Source organism: Schistocerca serialis, chromosome 2 (genome assembly GCF_023864345.2).
Source record: "Schistocerca serialis cubense isolate TAMUIC-IGC-003099 chromosome 2, iqSchSeri2.2, whole genome shotgun sequence".
In the NCBI taxonomy this organism is placed as follows: domain Eukaryota; kingdom Metazoa; phylum Arthropoda; class Insecta; order Orthoptera; family Acrididae; genus Schistocerca; species Schistocerca serialis.
The window spans coordinates 97,873,349-97,897,055 of record NC_064639.1 but is presented as its reverse complement, the minus strand read 5'-3'; the positions used below and the strand labels follow the sequence as shown (position 1 = coordinate 97,897,055).

The window sequence follows — 23,707 nt, the reverse complement described above, 5'->3', positions numbered from 1 at the left end:
GTTTTCGAGATTTAAGGAAAAATGCAACAGAAAATCTAAATTTTCAGAAACAGCTTCGAAAGTTTCAAAAGAATGTAACTCACTTAATATGTGCTTTTTTTTCTATTTTTAGTCTCTCAGAAGCACCCTGTACTATACTGTATATCATTATTTTGATTTTTTTCTAAGGTTTTTCCTTCTTTCTGGACTCTTTAGTGGCCAACAGTGCTGTGCACTCTGCTTTATCAATGTGAACCTTGTACATTCGTTCAAGTTTTCTGATGCAGTTTGCTCAAGGATGGAAGACACCACAGCGGAACCTATGACTACACAGAGACATACCTGTCAGTCAACTATGCCAAACGCTCAACCTTTGTCGTTAGGGATTGTTGGTGGCATAGTCCTCATGTCTCACTGTGTGTTCCAGGCATGTGCGTGTTGGTGTCTGACAAGTTGTATTATTTCTTATTCAGAAGAGTTTTTCCTTTGTTATTAAATCTCTCTACTGGGGTTATAATAAACCTTTGTTCTTGTTTACATGTGTCTTATGACTGCTTGTCAAGCACCTGCCTGTGGGCGATATAGCATGGTCAATGACATTTTGCTGCCCTAACATACACTTCTCTGTGCATGAGCTTCAAGGGCAAACACCACGACCCGAAGATCCATCAGTACATCCAAAAAGACTAGCCCAACATTGTAATTGGTGTAAGAGAGACTAAAAGTCTGATATTCTGTATTTTGAAAGGATAGCAAATGTGGCTTATAAGGGTGGGACTTGAAAAGAAAGAGATTTTTCAGACTGGGACTATTACTTTCTCTATCAGAGATGTTGCTTAAAGATCTAGATTTTTCATACGAGTGTATTTGCACATGCATGCGTACATTGTGGGCAAGTGCTAATGTTACTAACATTATATTTCTTGAAGCTGTACTACATATCAACATTTAACTCTTAATCTGCAATAATTAGTCTCTAAATTTAACCTCTAATTCATGACTCCTTTGTTGAGATATGTCATTCAGTTATTGTGATAGGTGGATGCCCTTGTAGCTGTGGTTCAATCTGCAGGAAGAATGGACCATATATTTGCCAACATAAATACTCTCTTCAAGATGACACATGTGGAAGGTGCTATGCCTGTCTACCTTCTGTCGTCAGACTCCCTGACATGGTTGCTGAGGCCAGGTTCCCATGAAATTTCTCTCCCACCTGATCTCGTTGCAGAAAAAGTGTGGTGTGGCTTAATCCCTATTGGTGGAAAGGCCAATTCCGTCACTACTACGGGACTGAAATGGAACCTAAGTAAGTAATGCTACGTTTTTTAGGATTTAATATTTTTTATCAACTTGTTAGCTTTGAAACTAGTTTCAGATTAGCTTTGTTTTATATTTAGATGTGTACTGTAAAGTTATATTTTTCATTGTTTAATTGTTGAATTCTTATATGTTGGTTGAGAGAATAGGCCAAGTGTTGTCTTGTACACAATAAAACCTTATTCCTGCAGTTTTGGTGGATATTTTTTCCCCAATGTAATGTAAAGACAGGCCTGTCACTTGGTTTTAATGAGATAACACTCAGTTTCTGATTTGTTGAGGGAAGAGCACTGAAATATGGCTTATCAAACTTTATAGGTCAATCCTGAAATCAGGACATCTACCAGACACTTTCAAAATTACTAAACTATTGTTTTCTTGAAACTGAACAAATCTTCTGATGAAACAGAAAGTTACAATCAAATAGCACTTCTTGGGTGGTGTTAAACTTTAGGAGCTTTTCGAGAGTCTTCTGTTAAATAGGATAGGTACAAGACTCCTGGAAAAAATAGTCCCTGTAGATCAAGCATGTTCCAGACCAAACGGGAGCTACACAGGCTAGGCTCTAAGCCTGACGGCATACATCACAGCTGCATTTCTGGGAAAAGAAAACCAAAGACTTCTGTAGTAATTGTCTCCTGGACGACCATTTCTGATAGTGTGGAAAGAAGGGTTCTTATGTAAGTTGACCAGAATCATGCCCGATCAAATCATGTTGCATGCTGTCAGGCAGGCTTTGAAAGCAGTATGGAAAGTAGTCCAGACATCAGTAGATGGTGGGGAAGGATCAGGGGGTGATTGGCATACATGCAATGTATGGGGAATTGCCTGAACATTGGATATGCCTTTAAGCACTGTGCATAAAATTTTGTGAAACATCCTGCATTGCTGCCCATACAAAATTACCCATATTCAGGAGTTAGACAAAGGTTTGCTCCATAATTTCTTGCTTGCATGGAAGTGGGCATTGACTGGCCATGGAACATTCTGTGGACATATGAAGCCCATTTTCATCTCCGAGGACAGGTCAGTACACAGAATTGCAGAATATGGGCAAATGAAGGTCCGGTCACACATCAGCTGGTACTGCATCATTCTTTAAAGGTAATTTGTGTGATGGGAGTTGATAGCATCATTGAATCATTGGCATTGTGTAGCCAATAAAGCAATTGCTGCAGAAACATTTTGGAGATCCTGGTTAGCAAGATCACCTGATCTTAATCTGTGAGACTTCTGACTGGGTGTTACCTGAAAGATGCTATGTTCAATGCTCTGATTACAAATATAACTGAATTGAAATTTCACATTGCACTGTGCATACTGAATGTTACCCATGAGAGACTCTGATCTGTTGTGAAACATGCTGTTTCGTAAGTTCAACTTGTGACTAAAAACAGTGAACAGCATGTTGAACATATTGTGTATAAGTCTCACAACACTTAAAAGGGATTTAATTATTCCCTTTTATTCGGTTTTCTGCCTGAGGGCAAATAGAAGCAGATTTTTTCCCATCTGATGTACAACCTTGCTATGGTGCATGGGCTTACCTAACTGTGCTACAACTGTGCCAGACTTTGCATGGTCATTTACTTTGCATAGTACGGTTGATGTAATACACAACACATATCACAGCTGTCATATTGCGATGCATTTGTCATTTGTAGCTGAACCCATTTATGTTATGATACTTCCAGCCCCAACTAGTGGAACAATTTTTGTTAAAGCAACTCCTTCCCCCCCCCTCCCTCCCAATAATGTTTCTCCCTTCTTTACTAATATTTCATTTAAATTTGACATTTTAACTGTCTTGTTGGTCTTCCTCCAGGCCTGCTATATTAGGTTAAAGTCTCTCCTTACTTTCCCAACAAACTTTCCATACAGCCAATCTCATTAAATAATTCATCCAGGGATACTATGATCACTGTTTTAAGTGAGAACATAGATTGTTAAAGGGTCACAAATTATAATTTATTCAGACACTCTATAAGCAGTAACATTCAACATTTCAGTCTACATGACACAACTTGGTACTGCTCACTTGCACATTGAAACTTAAGCAGTGACCAATTGTGGCATGGACTTGCTGTAAAAGCATTAAGACTGCTATCAAGCAGTGCTGACAAATGCAATAGCCAAGCTCGGCGCACTCCATTGTGGCTGAGAGCCCAACTGCAACTTGCGCCATGACAATAACTGGTCTCTAGCGTTTTGTCAACAAGCAAAGATTAAAACACACACACACACACACACACACACACACACACACACACCCCTGCGGGTCCGGGGTAAGAATAGGCCCGAGGTATTCCTGCCTGTCGTAAGAGGCGACTAAAAGGAGTTTCAACCGTTTCGGCCTTCTATGTGATGGTCCCCCTTGGGGTTTGACCTCCATTTTTCAAAATTCTACAGAAGTACGAGCCTTTTGGGGAAGGACACCTTACATGGTGTACCACTGGTCCTAAGTGCACTAAGACCTTGGCACTCAGCATTGCACTGGCATTGTAACCATACCCACTATTCCTCAAATTGGGCCTAAACGCCTGATGGGTTGTCAAAGTTACGCCCATAGTGCGTCCCCATCTGCACCAGCGATCATGATGGACTTTCCATGGCACCAGAAATCCAGCACGGTAGCCAGCCCGTTGTGGTGGGGTCGTCATGTACCCTCTAGGTTGTAGCCCCCTGACAACACAGGGATCGTACTGTCGATACCTGAGCTGCACCCTCCCCACGTCGGCCAAGGAGTAGATGCCCGTCTCCTTGGGGCATCAGGACTCCCGGCAATGGTCATCCTGCCAGGTGGCCCTTGCTGTGGCTGGGTGGCGCCCGTGGGGACAGCACCTGGTCGGAGGGGGTGGTATCGGGGCGGACGTTTCGCAGATGAAACGTCAACATGTATCAGGTCGCTCTGCGGCCGAGTCTTTCAAAAGAAAAGGTACCGTTTCTAGTTCTGGCTCTCCTGCCCTTTCCCCCTTGGCCACTCCATGGGAGGAGGGACAGGCCCGCCGGCTTGGGGCGAAGTACTTCCCCCGCTATTTGGTCTGTTCTCGAACCGATGGGGGGACGTTCGCTACCTCCAAGCCCATGTTCTTTGTTCAGCACATTGAGGACATCTTCGGGGAAATTGAGGCTCTCAGCAAGATGCGTTCGGGGTCCGTTCTTATCAAGACCACCTCCGCCACACAGTCGGCAGCGCTCCAGGCGTGCGACCGCCTAGGGGACATCCCAGTGTCCATTGTCCCGCATCTGGCACTAAATCGGACGCAGGGGGTTATATTTCATCGTGACCTCCTGCTACAATCTGATGAGGAGCTCAGGGCCAACCTGGAATGCCGAGGCGTGCATTTCGTCCGGCGAGTCCAGCGCGGCCCCAAATACCGTCGCATCGACACCGGGGCCTTTATCCTCGCCGTCGAGGGGGACGTTCTCCTGGAGAAGGTAAAGGTGATGTGCTACCGGTGTGACGTGCGACCTTACGTCCCGCCTCCTATGCGCTGTTTTAGGTGTTTGCGCTTTGGGCACATGTCGTCACGGTGTGAGGCTGAGCCCCTTTGTGGCGATTGTGGACGTCCTCTTCGTAAGGAACATACATGCACCCCACCGCCTCGGTGCGTTAATTGTCCTGGCATCCACTCTCCTAGATCCTCTTACTGCCCCGCCTATCAGAAGGAGAAGAAGATACAAGAAATCAAAACTTTGGATCGGCTCTCTTATTCTGAGGCCCGGAAGAAGTACGACCGCCTCCATCCCGTGCCATTGACCACTTCGTTTGCCTCAGTTGGGTCTACTCCTTTTGCGGTATCCTCACCCCTATCCTGTGCCCCCTCCGCCTCCTCCGCCCATCAGGGGGCTCTGCCTCCGCCTCCCAAATCCCTCCCTTCCAAATCCTCCTCCCCCTCCGCCCATCAGGGGGCTCTGCCTCCGCCTCCCAAATCCCTCCCTTCCAAATCCTCCTCCCCCGTGGCCCCCACCCCCTCTGCCCCAGGGGCCACCCTTCCTCCTCCTCCTCCTCCTCTTCCCCCGCCACCTGAGAAGCGATCCTCTTCTCAGGCGTCCATCGGGGAAACGTTCCGGACCCCAGCTTCCGAGGTCCGGCGTTCCAAAACGGACCCCGCGCGTGAGGACCTTCTTCGGGTCCAGCCCACCATCTATGTGCCTCCTCGGCCTTCCAAGAAGGCCTCCAAGAAGTAGTCTCTATCCCCCTCTCCGCCCCGGTGCGTTTCGTCTGACGCTCCATCCGTGAGTCGCTGCTCCCGGCCGTCCTCAGTTTCGCCGGGACGCTCTGCTGCCAGGCGCTCCGCCGGCCTTTCGTCGGCAAATGATGCGGCCCCTCCTACACAACCAGGGACAGCGGCCGCAGCTGGCGACGAGTCGATGGAACCGGATCCGCCTCCCGTCGGTTGTAGCGTTGTTCCCTCGCAACCTGGCCCTCCGCGGCCGTCGAGGTGACCAGCTTTTCCCCCGTCTTGTTCCCCCAACCTTTTGACTAGTGATGGCGTTGTTTCATTGGAACGTAAGAGGTATTCGATCTAATCGGGAGGACTTACAACTGCTCATCTGCCTGCACTGTCCGCTCGTCCTTGGTCTCCAGGAAACCAAGTTGCGCCCGACTGACCGTATTGCCTTTACCCACTATACCTCGGAGCGGTATGACCTCACCCCTGTGGACGGTATCCCAGCTCATGGTGGGGTCATGTTGCTCGTTCGGGACGATGTTTATTACCATCCCATCCCATTGACCACCCCACTCCAAGCAATAACTGTCCGCATTACTCTTTCTGCTTTTACTTTTTCAGTTTGTACCATCTACACTCCACCGTCATCTGCTGCTAGTCGGGCTGACATGATGCACCTGATCGTTCAGCTTCCCCCGCCGTTCTTATTGTTTGGCGACTTCAATGCCCATCATCCCCTTTGGGGCTCTCCTGCATCCTGTCAAAGAGGCTCACTCTTGGCGGATGTCTTCAACCATCTCAATCTTGTCTGCCTCAATACCAGCGCCCCGACTTTCCTGTCGGGCTCTACTCATACCTACTCCCACTTGGACCTCTCGATCTGTTCTACCACTCTTGCCCGGCGGTTCGAGTGGTATGTCCTTTCTGACACCTATTCGAGCGACCACTTCCCCTATGTCGTTCGTCTCCTGCACCACACCCCATCCCCACGTCCTTTGAGCTGGAACATACTGAAAGCTGACTGGGGACTTTACTCCTCCCTGGCGACCTTTCTGGACCACTATTTTCTCAGTTGTGACAGTCAGGTCGAATACCTCACGGCTGTTATCATCAATGCTGCCGAACGTTCCATTCCTCGTACTACTTCTTCTTCACGTCGCGTTTCCGTCCCCTGGTGGAACGAGGCTTGTAGGGACGCTATCCGTGCTCGACGACGTGCTTTACGCACCTTTCGCCACCATCCTACGTTGGCGAATTGTATTGAATACAAACGACTCCGAGCGCAATGACGTAGAGTCATCAAAGACAGCAAAAAAGCTTGTTGGGCCTCTTTCACCAGCTCCTTTAACAGTTTTACTCCCTCTTCCATCGTTTGGGGTAGCCTGCGCCGGCTGTCGGGCATTAAGGCCCACTCCTCAGTACCTGGCCTGACCTCAGGTAATGAGGTCCTTGTTGATCCTGTGGCTGTCTCCAACGCCTTTGGCCGCTTTTTCACGGAGGTTTCAAGCTCCGCCCATTACCATCCTGCCTTCCTCCCCAGGAAAGAGGCAGAAGAGGCTTGGCGACCTTCCTTCCACTCGCTGAATCTGGAAACTTATAATGCCCCCTTTACTATGCGGGAACTCGAACGTGCGCTTGCACTGTCCCGGTCCTCTGCTCCGGGGCCAGATGCCATTCACGTTCAGATGCTGGCACACCTTTCTCCGGCGGGCAAAAGCTTCCTTCTTCGTACCTACAATCGCGTCTGGACCGAAGGTCAAGTCCCCATGCGTTGGCGTGACGCCGTTGTTGTTCCTATACCCAAACCCGGAAAGGATAGACACCTTCCTTCTAGTTACCACCCCATTTCTCTTACAAGCTGTGTCTGTAAGGTGATGGAGCGCATGGTTAATGCTCGGTTAGTCTGGATTCTTGAATCTCGACTACTACTTACTAATGTCCAATGCGGCTTTCGTCGCCGCCGCTCCGCTGTTGACCACCTTGTGACCTTGTCGACATTCATCATGAACAACTTTTTGCGAAGGCGCCAAACGGTAGCCGTGTTCTTTGACTTGGAGAAGGCTTATGATACCTGTTGGAGAGGAGGTATCCTCCGCACTATGCACAGGTGGGGCCTACGCGGTCGCCTGCCCTTTTTTATTGATTCCTTTTTAACGGATCGAAAGTTTAGGGTACGTGTGGGTTCCGTATTGTCCGACGTCTTCCTCCAGGAGAACGGAGTGCCTCAGGGCTCCGTCTTGAGTGTAGCCCTTTTTGCCATCGCGATCAATCCAATTATGGATTGCATTCCACCTAATGTCTCAGGCTCTCCCTTTGTCGATGACTTCGCGATCTACTGCAGTGCCCAGAGAACATGCCTCCTGGAGCGCTCCCTTCAGCGTTGTCTAGACAGCCTCTACTCATGGAGCGTGGCGAATGGCTTCCGGTTCTCTGAAGAGAAGACGGTTTGTATCAACTTTTGGCGATATAAAGCGTTCCTTCCGCCATCCTTACATCTCGGTCCCGTTGTTCTCCCATTCGTGGACACAACTAAGTTTCTAGGGCTCACGTTGGACAGGAAACTGTGTTGGTCTCCACATGTCTCTTATTTGGCGGCCCGTTGTACACGTTCCCTTAATGTCCTCAGAGTTCTTCGCGGTTCATCTTGGGGAGCGGATCGCACTGTCCTGCTTCGCTTGTATCGGTCCATAGTCCGATCGAAGCTGGATTATGGGAGCTTCGTCTACTCGTCCGCTCGGCCATCCCTCTTACGCCGGCTCAACTCCATCCACCATCGGGGGATACGTCTTGCGACCGGAGCCTTCTACACTAGTCCTGTCGAGAGTCTTTATGCTGAAGCTGCCGAGTTACCATTGACCTACCGGCGCGACGTACTGCTGTGTCGGTATGCCTGCCAGCTGTTGTCTATGCCCGACCACCCCTCTTACGAGTCCTTCTTCACCTTGGCACCAGGCTCCGGTTCCTATTTATCTCGACCTCAGCTCACTCCCGAAAAACACACAAAAAAAAAAAAAACCACACACACACACACACACACACACACACACACACACACACACACACACACACACACACACACCTACCTCTCTCTCTCTCTCTCTCTCTCTCTCTCTCTCTCTCTCTCTCTCTCTGCCTTGTGAGGAATATCCCCAGACCTCAAAATTTAATTTCGCCTGGAATTTTAGGGCAACCTCTCGGTCACTCGGTAAACATTAATACTTTTGATAACATTCACCATTTCAGTCTATGTGACACAATTTGCTAATTATCGCTCCCACATTGAAATGTAAGCAACAACCAATTGCATCATGAACATGCTGTAAAAGCATTAATAGGGCAACTGAGTAGTGCTGATGAGTGCTCTACCTAAGCTCGGGTCACTCAGTGTTGGCAAAGAGCTGAACTGCAACTAACTCACTCCACAACAATAATTGGTGTTAGCAGCAACACCAATTATGTTGGTCTTCAGAGTACTGTCAACAAGCAAAAAATTAGCTCGTACAGGTAGCCACGGCTACAACATGATCAATGGAGAACTTCGTTTTGATATATGTGTGTATCTGGAAATAAATATAAAACACTTTATTAGTGTGCTTAGTTTAAGATTTTCAAATTTAGAATTTATTGGTTTTTAATTATTATTAAAAAGTGATTTATGTTGGAAAATTTAAATTTTATTTTTTTAAGAATATTATATTAAATTATAGGAGCATAAGACAATAACTATTATATACACAGACTTAAATTGCATGTAGCAGCTAGTATGTTGACAATGTGAACAGGCAACTGTACTTCCTTTTTGTTTACCCCTTCACTGTGAAGTGGTGGTGGTTTTTTATGTGAATTTTTTGATACTGAATTTGCTGTTTTGTCTTTGTTGGTACATGAAGATACTGATGATAAACCAGTTTTTAATATTCTGTTCATACTGAAGGTCATTGCCCTGTAACTCAGCGTGTCACCACCAGCTGTTAATCACAGTGCATTAAGACATTTATATACAATTGCTGTTCAAATTGCAACTTAAGACAAAGTGAAATCTAATATTTAGCAAATATTTTGTGCATTCACTGTAAAGTTGGTAGTCAGTCTTAAGGCTTCATATGTTTCATTACTGAGGAATTGCTTTTCAGACACAGATGTAATGGAGTCTTAGATTGGAAGAAATTGATTCTGTAGAGATTCCAATTTTATGTTGTCATGTGAAAGGTACTGTACCCTGTCACCATTGTGACTGCTTGGTCCATGTCATGCGTTGCTGACATCATGAAGTGTGTACCATTTGAACACATGCTCCATGTATTTTTTGTAGATCCTGAAGAAATAAGATACAAAGCTTTCTTGTGAATGGCACCATTCCAGAATGAAATTTTCGCTCTGCAGCGGAGTGTTGCTGATTTGAAATTTCCTGGCAGATTAAATCTGTGCTGGACCAAGACTTGAACTCAGGACCTTTACCTTTTGTGGGCATGTGCTCTACTGTCTGAGCTATCTAAGCATGACTCGTGACCTGTCCTCCGCTTTAATTCTGCTAGTACCTTAATGTTACCATTGTCTTTTAGAACCATTCATGTCAAAACAGCTACTTGCAAAACTACCTGCTTAGCATGTTCAACATTTGTTTTCTCAAAGTTAGTTGGGATCACTGTGCTTCCTAGAAAAAGATGGGTTTTTATAATTCTGAAGGTTGCAGTCCATACAGACATTTTACATATATTGCAGAAATCGTTTACTAACCATCAAACACTGTTCTTCCGAGAAAGAGATCTCAGATTCTTTAAAATATGACACTTGTCTAAAGCTAGAAAGTTTTCTGGATGTGGTACTTTAGAAGATAATGATTTCCTTTCACACAACCTTATCACTGACATTTGTTTTGTGATTCTGTTACCATGTGAAGCAAAATATACCTACATTGTTCTAGTTCATGAATCGCAGACAAAGTAAGCTTGCACAGCTGTACACCAGAGAGATGCTTAGTGAAGTAGTACAGGTAAAATTGCAAACTCAGACCTGCGAAGCTGTTGCAGTATACTAGAAGTCTATAGTTCAACACCCTTCAGTTAAATAATTTTCGGCTTAGTGCAACCAAGAGAATCATTTCTGGGTGCATAAAAAGTATTCCACTGTACTGGCTAACACTCTGCCACTTAGCCATCCTCTGTTAAGAAGGGAAGAAGTTATATTGAATGAATATTTCTGAAAAAAAATGAGGTATCGTACACTTCCCATCCATGAAGGTATCCCAGGTTTGACAGCAAACAAATTTTGTTCCAGAAATCCACCCTTGCGATTACCCCCACAGGCTTCTGATAGCAACTTCAACATACAGTAAATGGTATGAAACCTGCAATACGAATGCTCCACCTGAAGCCAATATCTTGTTGACACTCAACAGATACCCATTGGTTTTGTACTCTCACAGCCCAAGTTGAAGAATATAAATTGCATTCGAACAGGATATGGAGTGAATGCATTCAGCTCAGATTGTGCGACATTGAACCAGACAGTTTAACACATTGTCGAAGTGTAAAGTGAGAGCCTACCTGGGTGAGACAAATGACTTTTTTGTGGCTATGCCATGAAGTCTCAATTGGATAAGAAGACAGGACATCAGCATATAACGTTCATTTTTTTTCTGTTTCGTTTTTGTATTTTTGACTTCGTTTTGCTGCCTGTTCAGTTGTCTTTCACTGTTTCCCACATCACGTGAATATCCCAGGGAACAAACTAATAGGCTGTTTGACTAGAGGAGCACTTACTTTCTCCCCATTTGCTTTGCCGACCCCAGGTGCAGATTTGCGGGTGCATGTGAGACCTCTTCTCGCCTGGAAATGGAACAGCATCTGGTGGGCTACTGCCCCATCTAATTAAATCTGCACAATCAAGGAGGCTACTGCAGCACGGTGCTCGTACGTTACTTCCACATTGTGGTTGTGGAGTCTTACAAACAGTAGCTCATATCTGGTGGAATGCCCCCCCCCCCCCCCCCCCCACCTCTCCTCTCTGTTTTTCCTTCTGCACTGAGTGTGGACTTCAGGACTCGTTGCCTCTAAGACTGCCAGGCAATTTGTGGATGGTTGAACTGGTTCTTGGTTTTCTCTATGGAAGTTTTTTTGGGGCAGAGTGGTTGGGATGGGACGTCTCATACTGCCTTGACGAGGCTAATCTTTCATTCCTCTTTTACTCTGTTTTGTTTTTCTATTTCATTTGTCTTCTTTCTGCCACACCCAATTTTGTAATCTGTGGATGTGGCACTTTGTTGAATAGTGTGTGCTCTTGACTGTAACATATCAGGGGTGGGACAGCTGTGGGTAAGAAGTTTCCTGTTCTGTGCAAAGCTCCGGGATCCTCACCTATTGACCTCCCTATCTCCTTCATCTTGCTTTTATTATTAACGGTACAAAATATGCCCAATATGTTTTAGCCTTTTCACGTTTACCATTATGAATCTCCTGACTAGATCAGGAAATGTTCTCGGTGAACATCTCTACTTCCAGATACACCACTCTTGGATTGAGCAACTGACCTCGTTTGATCATTAACCCCACCCCATATCCCTGTCAGCCAGTCAACCAACTTACTTACTTTTTTATTGCATTTCACATGCAGTTTTATACACTAAATGGATACTGTTTAGATTCAAAACTATTACTTACAATAATTGTTGCAGACAGTTCATAGTAAAATTCAGTATGGCTTAAAAAATGAACCAAAAGTGAGTTTTACTAACAGTGATGCTTTGAAAAATGGGTATTTTTCATGGAGTACATGTTTACCAATGATAAATCAGCTTACAGAGGCAGAAAACTATTTGATGGAGAAATGATTACAAAAGCACTAAAAAAGCTTAGATTCTCTCTCCCCAACCTGCACCTCCTTCCTGCTGTCCTCAGTTAAAATCTGGTAGTAAGCAGCAAAAGTGCTGTCAATTATCAGGTGGAGGGTGTGTGTCAAGTGGTAACCCCCTGACCATGCAGGGATCGCACTGTTGGTGCCTGAGCTAGAATCCTCACCACAAGCCAAGGAGTATGTGCTGGGGCACGGAGATGGTGGACAACATTTCACTGGCTGGGTAAACTATTGTTGTGGCGGGCTGGTGCCCGTGGGAAGAACCACAATTAGGGGTGGGTGGTACCGTGGCGGAAGATTCACACATGAAGCAAATGAAACTTTAATCTGCTGGCAGATGCATGACAGCCAGCAGTCTCTTAAGATGGGAAAGATTATTATAACACAGCTAGATATAACCATAAATGTTTCCTCCGCTCACTACAGTGTGGGAAGGATGACAAGCTGGATGTCTGGGAGTAAAATACTTCACCCAGTACTTTGTCTGTGCTTGTACTGATGGGGATTGTTTTATTTTTTGTTGAAAACATTGAAGGCAAATTCGCAGATGTTGAGTGTCTGGAGAAAATTCAAGATGGTTCGTTATTAACTGAAACTTCATCTGCTGCCAAATCTACATCTCTTCTGGTATGTGATCATCCATGTGATGTACCTGTGATCGTTGCCCCAACTAAACTTTGAGCATAGTCCAAGGAATCATCTTTCACAGAGATCTTACACTCCAAACAGATGGGGGAACTCGGGGCTAATCTCCACCAGTGATGTGTACATTTTGTCAGATGTGTACAAAAAGGGCCTAAGGATAAACATACAGGTACAGGCACCTTTGTCTTAGCTTATGGAGGGAATTTCCTCCGGAGAAGGTAAAGGTCATGCTGTACAGTTGTGATGTGGAAACCATGTGTCCCACTACCTAAGAGGTGCAGATAATCATTCCATGAATGTAGTTCTTGTGAACATCTACTTTTGTGTGTCAGCTGCGCAGAAAATGACCCTTCAGTTGCCCAGTTTCCAAGAAGAACAGAAGATCCAGCATGTCCGAAAGAACAGATACTATCTTCATATAGTTAAGGCTAACTGGCCATTGACCCCTCTTATTCTGTACTGGATGCACACACATATTGCCCGAACTCTTACGGAACTCAGTAAGATTGTCTGCCGTGAGTAACGAGTGTAATGGGCAGGGGCACTACGAATGTCATGTGTGGACATTAAGTTGGGAATGTTGGTCTCACGGGGAGCATGCAAGGGGTAAATCCCTGCAGTCGCACTATCCTCTGTGGCTCAGATGGATAGAGCATCTGCCATGTAAGCAGGAGATCCTAGGTTCGAGACCCGGTTGGGGCACACATTTTCATCTGTCCCTGTTGATGTATTTCAATGCCTGTCGTCATCTTAGGGTCTTGATTTCATTATCATTTCAGTGATTACCATTTTTTATGTCTACCTACCTCCAGGCAGGCCACTTACTTATATCGAATTCACCATATTAATCCAACAACTTTCCCAGGAGCTTGGGAACTACAATGCACACCACCCCCTGTGGGTGAGTACCACTTCATCTGGTAGAGGCCTTCTACTTGACCAACTTCTGACATACCATTACGTGTACTTCCTCAATGATGTTTGTCTCACCTGCTTCATGCTAATGATACCTTCGCCCAAATCGTGAAGCTTCACTATATTGCTAGCTACACGATTACCGTTGTGGCAGTGACCACTTCCTAGTGGTCCTGTCATTTCCTTACCAGCAACAGACAGACCAGACAGACTACCACATTGGGCACTTCAAAGAACCAAGTGTCCTTACCTCTGCTGTTACATTTGCCACCTGTCTGTTGGATTGGATTGATGAGGGTTGGGCAAGGTGTCTCAGGTGATCATCCATGCTGCTGAAACTGCTTTTTACCCTTTTTTACAGTCCCCTCCCCATCCACTGTCAGCCAGTGCCTTGACGGACCAAAGACACTCCAATAGCTGTTCAGGATTGCTGAGGAGCCTGCAGTTAGTTGGACAACATCATTTATAGACCAGCCTTATCACTTTTAAGCAACTTCGAGCTAAGGCTTGCTATTAAATGAAACACAATAAGGAGGAGTGCTGAGTCATTTCTCAATTAATAGAAATCTTCCGAAGTAAGAGTGACTTCAGGTGTGCCACAGGGGAGTGTCGTAGGGCCGTTGCTATTCATAACATACATATGACTTTGTGGATAACATCGGAAGTTCACCGAGGCTTTTTGCGAATGATGCTGTAGTATATCAAGAGGTTGTAACAATGGAAAATTGTATTAAAATGCAGGAGAATCTGCAACAAATTGACACATGGTGCAGGGGGTGGCAATTGAATCTCAATGTAGACAAGTGTAACGTGCTGCGAATACATAGAAAGAAAAATCCTTTATCATTTAACTACAATATAGGAGGTCAGCAACTGGAAGCAGTTAATTCCATAAATTACCTGGGAGTAGGCATTAGGAATGATTTAAAATGGAATGACCATTTAAAATTAATCGTCAGTAAAGCAGATGCCAGACTGAGATTCATTGGAAGAATCCTAAGGAAGTAGGTTAAAGTACACTTGTTTGCCCACTGCTTGAATATTGCTCAGCAGTGTGGGATCCGTACCAGATAAGGTTGATAGAAGAGAGAGAGAAGATCCAATGGAGAGCAGTGCGCTTCATTACAGGATCATTTAGTAATCGCGAAAGCGTTACGTAGATGATGTATAAACTCCAGTGGAAGACTCTTTAAGAGGGACGCTCAGTAGCTCGGTACGGGCTTTTGTTGAAGTTTCGAGAACTAAGGAGGCAAGCAGTATATTGCTCCCTCCTATGTATATCTCGCAAAGAGACCATAAAATCGGAGAGATTAGAGCCCACACAGAGGCATACCAACAATCTTTCTTTCCATGAACAATACTAGACTGGAATAGAAGGGAGAACTGAGAGAGGTACTCAAAGTACTCTCTGCCACACACTGTTAGGTGGCTTGCGGAGTATGGATGTAGATGTAGAGTGCTATGTCTCTTTTTATGGGGATGTATGACTCTTAATCTCAGGTGGGGGCAAAGCTCTATGATCTTACAGGCCGCTAAATTTCAACAGCTGCTCCAGGCCTGGTCGTACTGGCTGGCACTAGTGCAGATTCATTGGTTCTTGCAGAATAGAACACCTTGTGACCCATTTTTGTGACAGCATTGGCGTCCCCTTCCTATTTGGCTGCCTTTCTACTACAAAAGTGACAAGCTGTAGTCATCCCCTTATGTTTCACTCCCCACCTAGCTAAATCCTGTAATGAACACTGCACTGACTGGAAGCTACTTCAGGCTCCTGCCTTGGCCAACAACACAGCCCCAGGCCGTGATTTAATTCAGTCAGATTATCCAGTACCTGAATGTTCCCCAAAGGCATCTCCTCAGGATCTTAAACAGTGCTGCAAAGTGTCTTTACCTCACTATGGTGAGATAGCATAGTTCCAGTCCAAGCCAGGCAGGAACCTAATGTGTCTAGACAGTTGCTGTACAATTAGCCTGATATACTCTGTAAGGTGCTTAAAATGGTGGTTGCCCTTAGATTACACAGGGTTCTCGAATCACGGGCCCTTTGTCCCCCATGTCAGTGTGGTTCTGAGAGGAATGATCTACAACCAACCATCTGCTTAGGTTAGAAGCAGCACTGGGACAGGTTTTTTCTAAATGGCTATACATTATTGCAGTTTTTGCCCTTCATAAGGCATAAGACACGACATGGTGTCATCACATTTTAGTTACCCTCCATGACTGGAGCTTTCGAGGCCCCCTACCAATTTTTATTTGCCAATTTTTATCCGACAGGTTGTTTTGAGTTAGTTGACAAGCTCAGTTGTCTTTTTCTGGGTCCTGAGTTATGTGAGTATTTTAAGGCATGAACTGGCAGACTGTTTGGCTAGAGGAGCACTTACACACTCCCTGTTCACTTTGCCAATGGTGTGCATATTTGCAGGTTCACATGAGATCCCTTCTCGCTCAGAAATGGAGCAGCATCTCATGGGCTGCTGCCCCATCTGATAGTCTGCACACACACACAAGGAGACTGCTGCAGTGTGGTGCTCTTCCTTCCACTTATCCAAGAAGTAATCCACATTCCTATGTTGCCTCTGCATTGGTCATACCAGGTTAACCCATAGTTTCATTTTTTGTAGAGTGCCCCCCCCCCCCCTCCCCCCACTTTGTGGTTGTGGAGTGTACAAACAGTAGCTCATGTGCTTGTGGAATGCCCCCTCCTTTTGACCCTCTGTGCTAAGTAGGACTTAGACTCATTGCCTTTAATAATGACAGACAATTCGCTGGCAGTTAAACCGTGTCTGTTTTCTCTGAGAGAGTGGTTTGTATTCTGAGGTAAAAGGTTTTAATCTATCTCTAGCCCAGGGGCAGGGTAGTTGGGCATGGTGCGTCTTGCGCTGTATGCCAGGTCTGAGGATCTTTGACAAGGCTACTCTTTCAGCCCACTTCTACTCAATTGTTGTGATTGCTTTTCTATTTGGGTTGCATCCTTTATCACACCCAATTTTCTAATCAGTGAATGTGGCACTTTGCTGAATAGTGGGTGCCCCTGACTGTAGTGGATCAGGGGTTTAACAGCTGTGGGTGGGACATTTCCTGTCATGTGCAGATCTCCGGGGACATCCACCTGCTGACTTCCCTAACTCTCATCTTGCTTTATTATAGATGGTACAAAAGATGTCCATTATGTTTTTAGCCTTCTGACATTTACTTTTATGAATCGCCCAACTATATAAGAAAATGTTCTTGATCGATGTCTCTACCTTTGGATACACCAGTCGTGGATCGAGGGACTGATAACCATGTTGTTTGGTCCGCTCTTGCTCCCAGTCCACCAACCTTTTAAAAAAAATGCAGTCACGTTCAGTATCTAATGAAAATTGTGATTTGGCTGCTTGACAAGAAGGATGACATATGCTGTCATGGATGTCGCCAATAAAAGAAATAACTTAAAAAGAAACATGACAGTTATGTTGGTGAAACAAAGGACCAGTCGTCTCTGTGGAAACTGCCCATAGAGCCAAAACTGAAAAAATTCAGAAAGTTCAATTATATTTGAAGGTTCTTCTCACTGTTTTCTTGATTACAGTAGGATAGTGCTTCACAAGTTCCTGCCTTATTGGGCAACTACTTCACCCCTTTCTGCTGCTTGATGACTTTAATGCTCACCATCCCCCTATGGGGTTGTCCCAGAAGCTATCAGAGAGGTGCCCTCTTGGCTGACCTTCTCAATAAACTTTATCTCCTCTGCCTTAACCTAGGAGCACCCACATTCCTTTCAGACTCCACACATGCCTATTCACATTTGGACCTATCCTTCTGCATGGCCCAGCTTGTCCATCATCTTGAGTGGTCCGCCCTCTCCGACACTTACTCAAGCAACCATTCCTGTGTCCTATCAGTTTGCTGACTCCTGCCCAACGTATGTGCGCATCCAAATGGCTTACTAAGGCCGACTGGAAGCTTTAATCCTCCGTGGTGACCTTCAGTGAACAAAATTTCCCCAGTTGTGTTGACCAGATAAAATATCTTACAAACGTTATCCTTACTACTGTACAACGTTCCATTTGTCGCACTTCCTCTTTACCACGCTGTTTTCCAGTCCCTTGGTGGACTGAGGCATGCTGCGACGCAATCCACCTGCGGGTATGTATTCTCCATTTTTAACCATCATCCTATGATGGTAAACTGCATTCACTTTAATCAGTTGCGTGCACAGTGTCGTTGCATTCTTCAGGATAGCTAAAAAGCTACCTGGATTTCATTCACTAGTTCTTTTAACAGTTCCACTTCAGTTGTGTGGGCCAACCTGCGATGGCTCTCTGGAACCAAGATCCATTCCCCAATTTCTGGCCTGACAGTAGCAGACGATATCATAGTGGGCCCTATTGCTATTTCCCACACCTTGGGACACCATTTTGCAGAGATTTTGAACTCCTACCACTGCCTTCCTCCATCAGAAATGAGTGGAAGAGGCTAGTGCGACACCCTTCTCTTCTCAGAATCATGAGTGCCACAATACTGGCTTTACTACGAGGGAGCTAGATCATGCTCTCAGTTCATCCCAATACTCTGCCCCAGGGCCAGACGGTGTTCACATTCAGATGTTGTAGCACCTTTCTCTTGTGGGCAAGCATTTGCTGCTTCATATGTACAACCACATCTGGTCAGAGGACATGTTTCTCAGACACTGGCATGAAGTCACTGCCATACCCGTAACTAAGCCTGGTAAGGACAAACTCCTTCCTTCTAGCTACTTCCCCATTTCTCTCACCAGGTGTTTTTTCAAGGTGATGGAACATATGATTCATGCCCGGCTGGTATGGTGGCTCGAGTCTCACAATTTATTAACCACTGCACAGTGTGGATTTCAAGTGCGCCGTTCTGCAGTTGACCATCTTATCACTTTGTCCACCTATGTCATGAGTGTTTTTCTGCAAAAATCCCACACTGGCCCTGTTTTTTGATTTGGAGAAAGCCTGTGACACCTGCTGGAGGACTGGTATTCTCGGTACTCTCTACATGTGCAGCTTCCGTGGCAGCATGACCCATTTACTTCAGGAATTTTTAAGACTTGAGTTTTTGAGGTTCGTGTAGGTTCTGCCTTGTCGGACATCTTCATCGGACATCTTTATCCAGGAAAATTCTGTGCCTCAGGGTTCCGTCCTGAGTGTCGTCCTCTCTGCTATCAACATTAATGCTATAATGGCCTGTCTCCTACTGAACATCACTGGCTCCCTTTGCATTGACAATTTTGCCATCTATTGCATTTCTCCACGGACCGTCTCCTTGAGCAGCATCTTCAGTGACGTCTCAATTGTCTTCACTCGTGGAGCATCGACAATGACTTTCACTTTTCCACTAACAAAACTGTTTGTATGAATTTCTGGCAGCGCAGTTGGTTTCTTCGACAAACTTTACATCTTGGGCCCGTTGCTCTTTTCTTCATTGAAACTACAAAATTCCTGGGCTCATGCTCGATAAGAAACTTCCTTGGTCCTCCCATGTCTTACATGGCAATGTGGTGAAGGACACTTATTTTTTAGTTCAGGACCTCCATTTCTCTATGGTGTATTTTATAGACCTTTCTCCACATCCCTGTTTTTAGCTGTCTTCTCGTCCATTAATTGGGGTTAATGTGTGATCATTTTAACACTTCTCTTTGTCTTCATGTTCTAGTTTTGACATGGGCGCATATGACCCTAGTTAGTTTTGGAGCCTTAAACAAAACAAACAAACAAACAAACGAGTTCCTGCCTAATGGTTGTACAGACAATAAGTAATGCTACCTAGAAGTTATGTGCTGTTTTTGTGAAGCAATCTGAAGAAAACCAGAATTGTGGCAAAACCACTCATGAAAAGTGCATCACATAATGCTCCTGTTTGCACCTCAGTGTTTGTTCATGATTTTTTGCAAGAAACAAAACCTTTGTTGCTTCGGCTAATGTGTTCAGCAGACGTGGCCCCCGTGTGACTTCTTTCTGTTCCTGAGGCTGAAGAGAATCATGAAAGAACATCAATTTTGCCACCACTGATAAGACAAAAATAGAATAGCTGGAGAAGCTGACCACCATAACGAAAAGTGAGTTCCAGAAGTGCTTGCAAGATTGGAAAAAGTGCTGATACAAGTTCATTATTTCTAAGTGGGATTACCTTGGCACAAGAGTATTGTATCTGAGGGGGAATACTTTGAAGGGGCAAAGTTGATGATTATATATATGCTGCAGTTATTATGAAGTAATGTCTGAAGCAAGCTGTATACATATTCAGTCAGATCTTGATAAGATTTCAAAGTGGTACAAAGATGAGCAACTTGCTTTATGTGCTGATAAATATAAATTGTGCATTTCACAAAATGCAGAAACATAATAGAATACAGCTACAATATCAGAGAATCACAATTGTAATCAGCAACTCATACAAATATTTGGGTGTAGTAATTTGTGGGGATATGATATTGAACAATGACATAAGCTCGGTCATAGGTAAAACAAGTTGCAGTCTTTGATTCTCCGCGGGGTACTGAGAAATTGCAGTCACTTGACAGAGGGCTCCATACAAAACAGTTGCACATCTCGCCTTATAATATTGGTAGTGTATAAACCCTTACCATACAGAACAAACAAGGAATAGTAAATATATACAAAGAATGGTCACAAGTTTGTTCGTGTAAAGGGACGGAATTACGAAAATGCTGAAAAATCTCTAAAATTGCTCCTTTTTTTTTATGTAAAGTAATATGTCAGTTCAGAGACATATGGTGTCGTAAGAACTACATTTTGATTATCTACTGAATATATGACTAAAATGCCATTAAAAAGTAAAAGAATTCAGGTGACTGAAAAGACCTTAAAGAAATGTGAAATTATCTGCATCTCACAATTAAGTCTCGTCTCTCCCCCCCCCCCCCCCCCCCCCCCACCCCCCACCCAGTTGCTAGTTGCTTTTTCTCATTAAATACATTATTTACAATAGCCATATTGTATCTGAAAGTAATTCTGTAAGACAAAAGGGAGTGACTGCAAACAAAATAAAGCAGCCATGGTTCATATAGTCCACACCATAAGATACTGTCTATATAGTCAGTACAATAAGAGAGCCTTGAAAGTTTGATGTGTTTCTTAATTAGTTTGTCAAAGAATGTTCTATTGATGATCATTGTTCTGCTGCACTACAGTGAATGCTACATGAGGTGTTTAGTTTTGTATGAGACAGTTGTTTGTTTAAAGTCCCAACAGATTTTTGCTTGTTTGAAATAGTATGACATGATACTTTCTGAGATCAGAATTCAAACTACTGGCTGTGTACCAACTCTAGCTCAGCTGTCGTATGAGAGATATCTGCTGTGGTTGAATTTTGGTCCCTGTAGCATGTACAGATGTTACAGATTATGAACATTCCTTCAAACTCCTTGAGTGAGTGTTTTTTGTTTCGGTTTAGGATAAAAGATGCTCAATACTGCACAGTCTGGAAAACTTAGCTGTTATATATACTTATTCTGTTTGTGAGTTTAGTTAGATTCTTATGCTAATTTGTCATTTTGAACCCTGTGTTCTTTGTAATAACTTAGGGATACATTTATGGGCTGTTGGATAACTGTAACAGTTTCCTTGTAGGTAATCCTTTACAGGACACAATCTTGGAATCATTTACTAAGTTGTATTGTGAAAAATGAATGAGTATTCTGCTGGAGGCTTCTTTCTCAAATTTATTTCAAACTGGCCTGAAGGAGTGTTGTAATTATATGTTCTTTTGGCTTTTTGTATTTGTTTACAAGTTGGTCTCACCACACCTTAGACACAGTAGTGTGGAAGTATCATTGAGTCGTAATAGTAAAGTAAGAGGAAACTGTTACTACTCTCGTAAAAATGCAGTTGCAAAAGCTTCTAGTGGTGTGCCCCTCAGGGACTCATCATTAGTTTGCTACGTACAGGCTTGGCGACCCCGGGTTTCCTGAGCTGGGGACTGGTAAGTGCCACCAGTCCTCTGTCGCCATAACCTCTGATCATACTTCAGCGACCACCATGCAGTGCAGCAGTGGAATCTTGTGTGTTTCAGAGAATGGGCGTCTTGGCTTCACCGCTTGGACTGCGAGGAAAGTACACACCTCTATAAAAAAAGAAACCCTCAACCTCAAGGTGTGCTATGTGCTGAGGTGGTTAGTGGCTGTTTAGGTAAAACAGTCTTTAGTCGTGAGATCCAAAGGGCTGCCACAGGAGTCCATCCCCAGGTCTATTAACCACCTCAGACAACGGCTTGTACCTTGGTGGAATGACGACTGTCGATTGGCCATTAGGGCCAGATGGACAGCTCTGCAGAACTACAGATAATCTTCATGCCTTCAGGTCTGCGAGAGCACATGCAAGGCGAGTATTCAAAGAACGTAAGAGGGCTTCCTAGAGGGGAATCCACTTCTGCTGCGCATGCTTGGGAATCAAAACAGTGGATTTCAGGCCAGGATTATCCACATCCCCTTACGGCCTTGTCAAATAATGGACACACCAGAAGACATGACTCACGTTTTAGATGCACACTTCTTTACTGTTAGTACGTCATCCAGACAAGCTCCTGCTGTTCAGGTATTGCATCAGATTGCAGAGATAAGGAAGCTCAATTTCTTCTCGTGTATTAAGGAAGTCTACAACCTTCCATTCTCCATGTGGGAACTGGAATCAACATTATTTGCAGCCAGAGACACTGCTCCAGGACCTAATGAGATCCATTACACCATGCTTTGTCGCCTGTGCCCTGAAGCGAAAGGTCAGCTCCTCACTTATTTCAATCAGATCTGTTTCGATGGGCAGTACCCCACGACTTGGAAGGAGCCAATATTAATTCCATTCTGGAAACCAGGCAAGGACCGTAGTGCCCCTAACAGTTATCAGTGTCGCCCTTACCAGTTGTATAGGTAAGACTCTTGAAAGCATGGTCAACTGCCGCCTCGTCTGGATGCTAGAGTCCCAAGGTCACCTGAGCTGCTCCCAGTGTGGTTTCAGGTGCTACCATTCCACTTTTGACAACTTAATTCTACTGGGGACGGCTATGCAGGAGTCCTCCTTACGCCAAAATCATTTAGTATGTATGTTTTTTGACCTCGAAAAAGCATATGACACGACTTGGCGGTACAACATCCTTTGCCAACTTCATGAATGGGAACTACATGGCTGCCTGCCGCTTCTGATTCAATCGTTTCTCAAGGACCGGTGTTTTCATTATTGCATTGGTGATGCCATGTCTGATTGTTATGTTCAGGAGAATGGTGTGCCCCAGGGCAGTGTCACATTGTTTGCCATCGCTATCAATGGCATTTCCTCTGTAGTTAGGAGCCCTGTCAAATGCTCTCTGTTTGTGAATGACTGTGCAATCTTTCCTCTTCCTCTGATCTTAATATGATGAGGCAGCTACAGCTGATTGGACCCAGTCAACTGGTTTTCGGTTCTCACCTGAGAAGACCATGTGTGTCAGTTTTAATCGTGCTTATCAGAGCGTACAATGGGGGACCATATTTTACATTTTCAAGACAATGTGCACTTTTTGGGTGTATTATTTGACTTGAAACTAACATGGCTCCCACACCTGAAAGACCTACGAACAAAGGGCTTCTGGTTGTAAAACATTTTGAAATGCTTTGGCGGAAAAACGTGGGGAGCTGACAGGTCCCATCTCCTGTAGTTTTATAGGGCATTTGTTCGGTCACGCTTAGACTATGGCAGCGTGGTCTACAGATCAGCCCGACCTTTGTACATCCAGATGTTAGGTGCTGTCCACCATGAGGGCATTCAGGTATCGAATGGAGCCTTTTGGACCAGCCCAGTCAGTCTGCATGCAGAGGCTGGTGAACT

The 23,707-nt window shown here is 44.7% G+C and overlaps 1 protein-coding gene across 1 annotated transcript in view; it reads left to right on the top strand.

Annotated features, from left to right (window-relative positions):
- LOC126455450 (thiamin pyrophosphokinase 1) overlaps window positions 1-23,707 on the top strand; it is a 49,637-nt gene that overhangs the window by 5,440 nt on the left and 20,490 nt on the right. Inside the window, exon 3 of the mRNA XM_050091201.1 lies at window positions 1,018-1,285. Within this exon, the coding sequence (XP_049947158.1) occupies window positions 1,018-1,285 (268 nt within the window). The remainder of the gene's footprint in view (window positions 1-1,017; window positions 1,286-23,707) is intronic.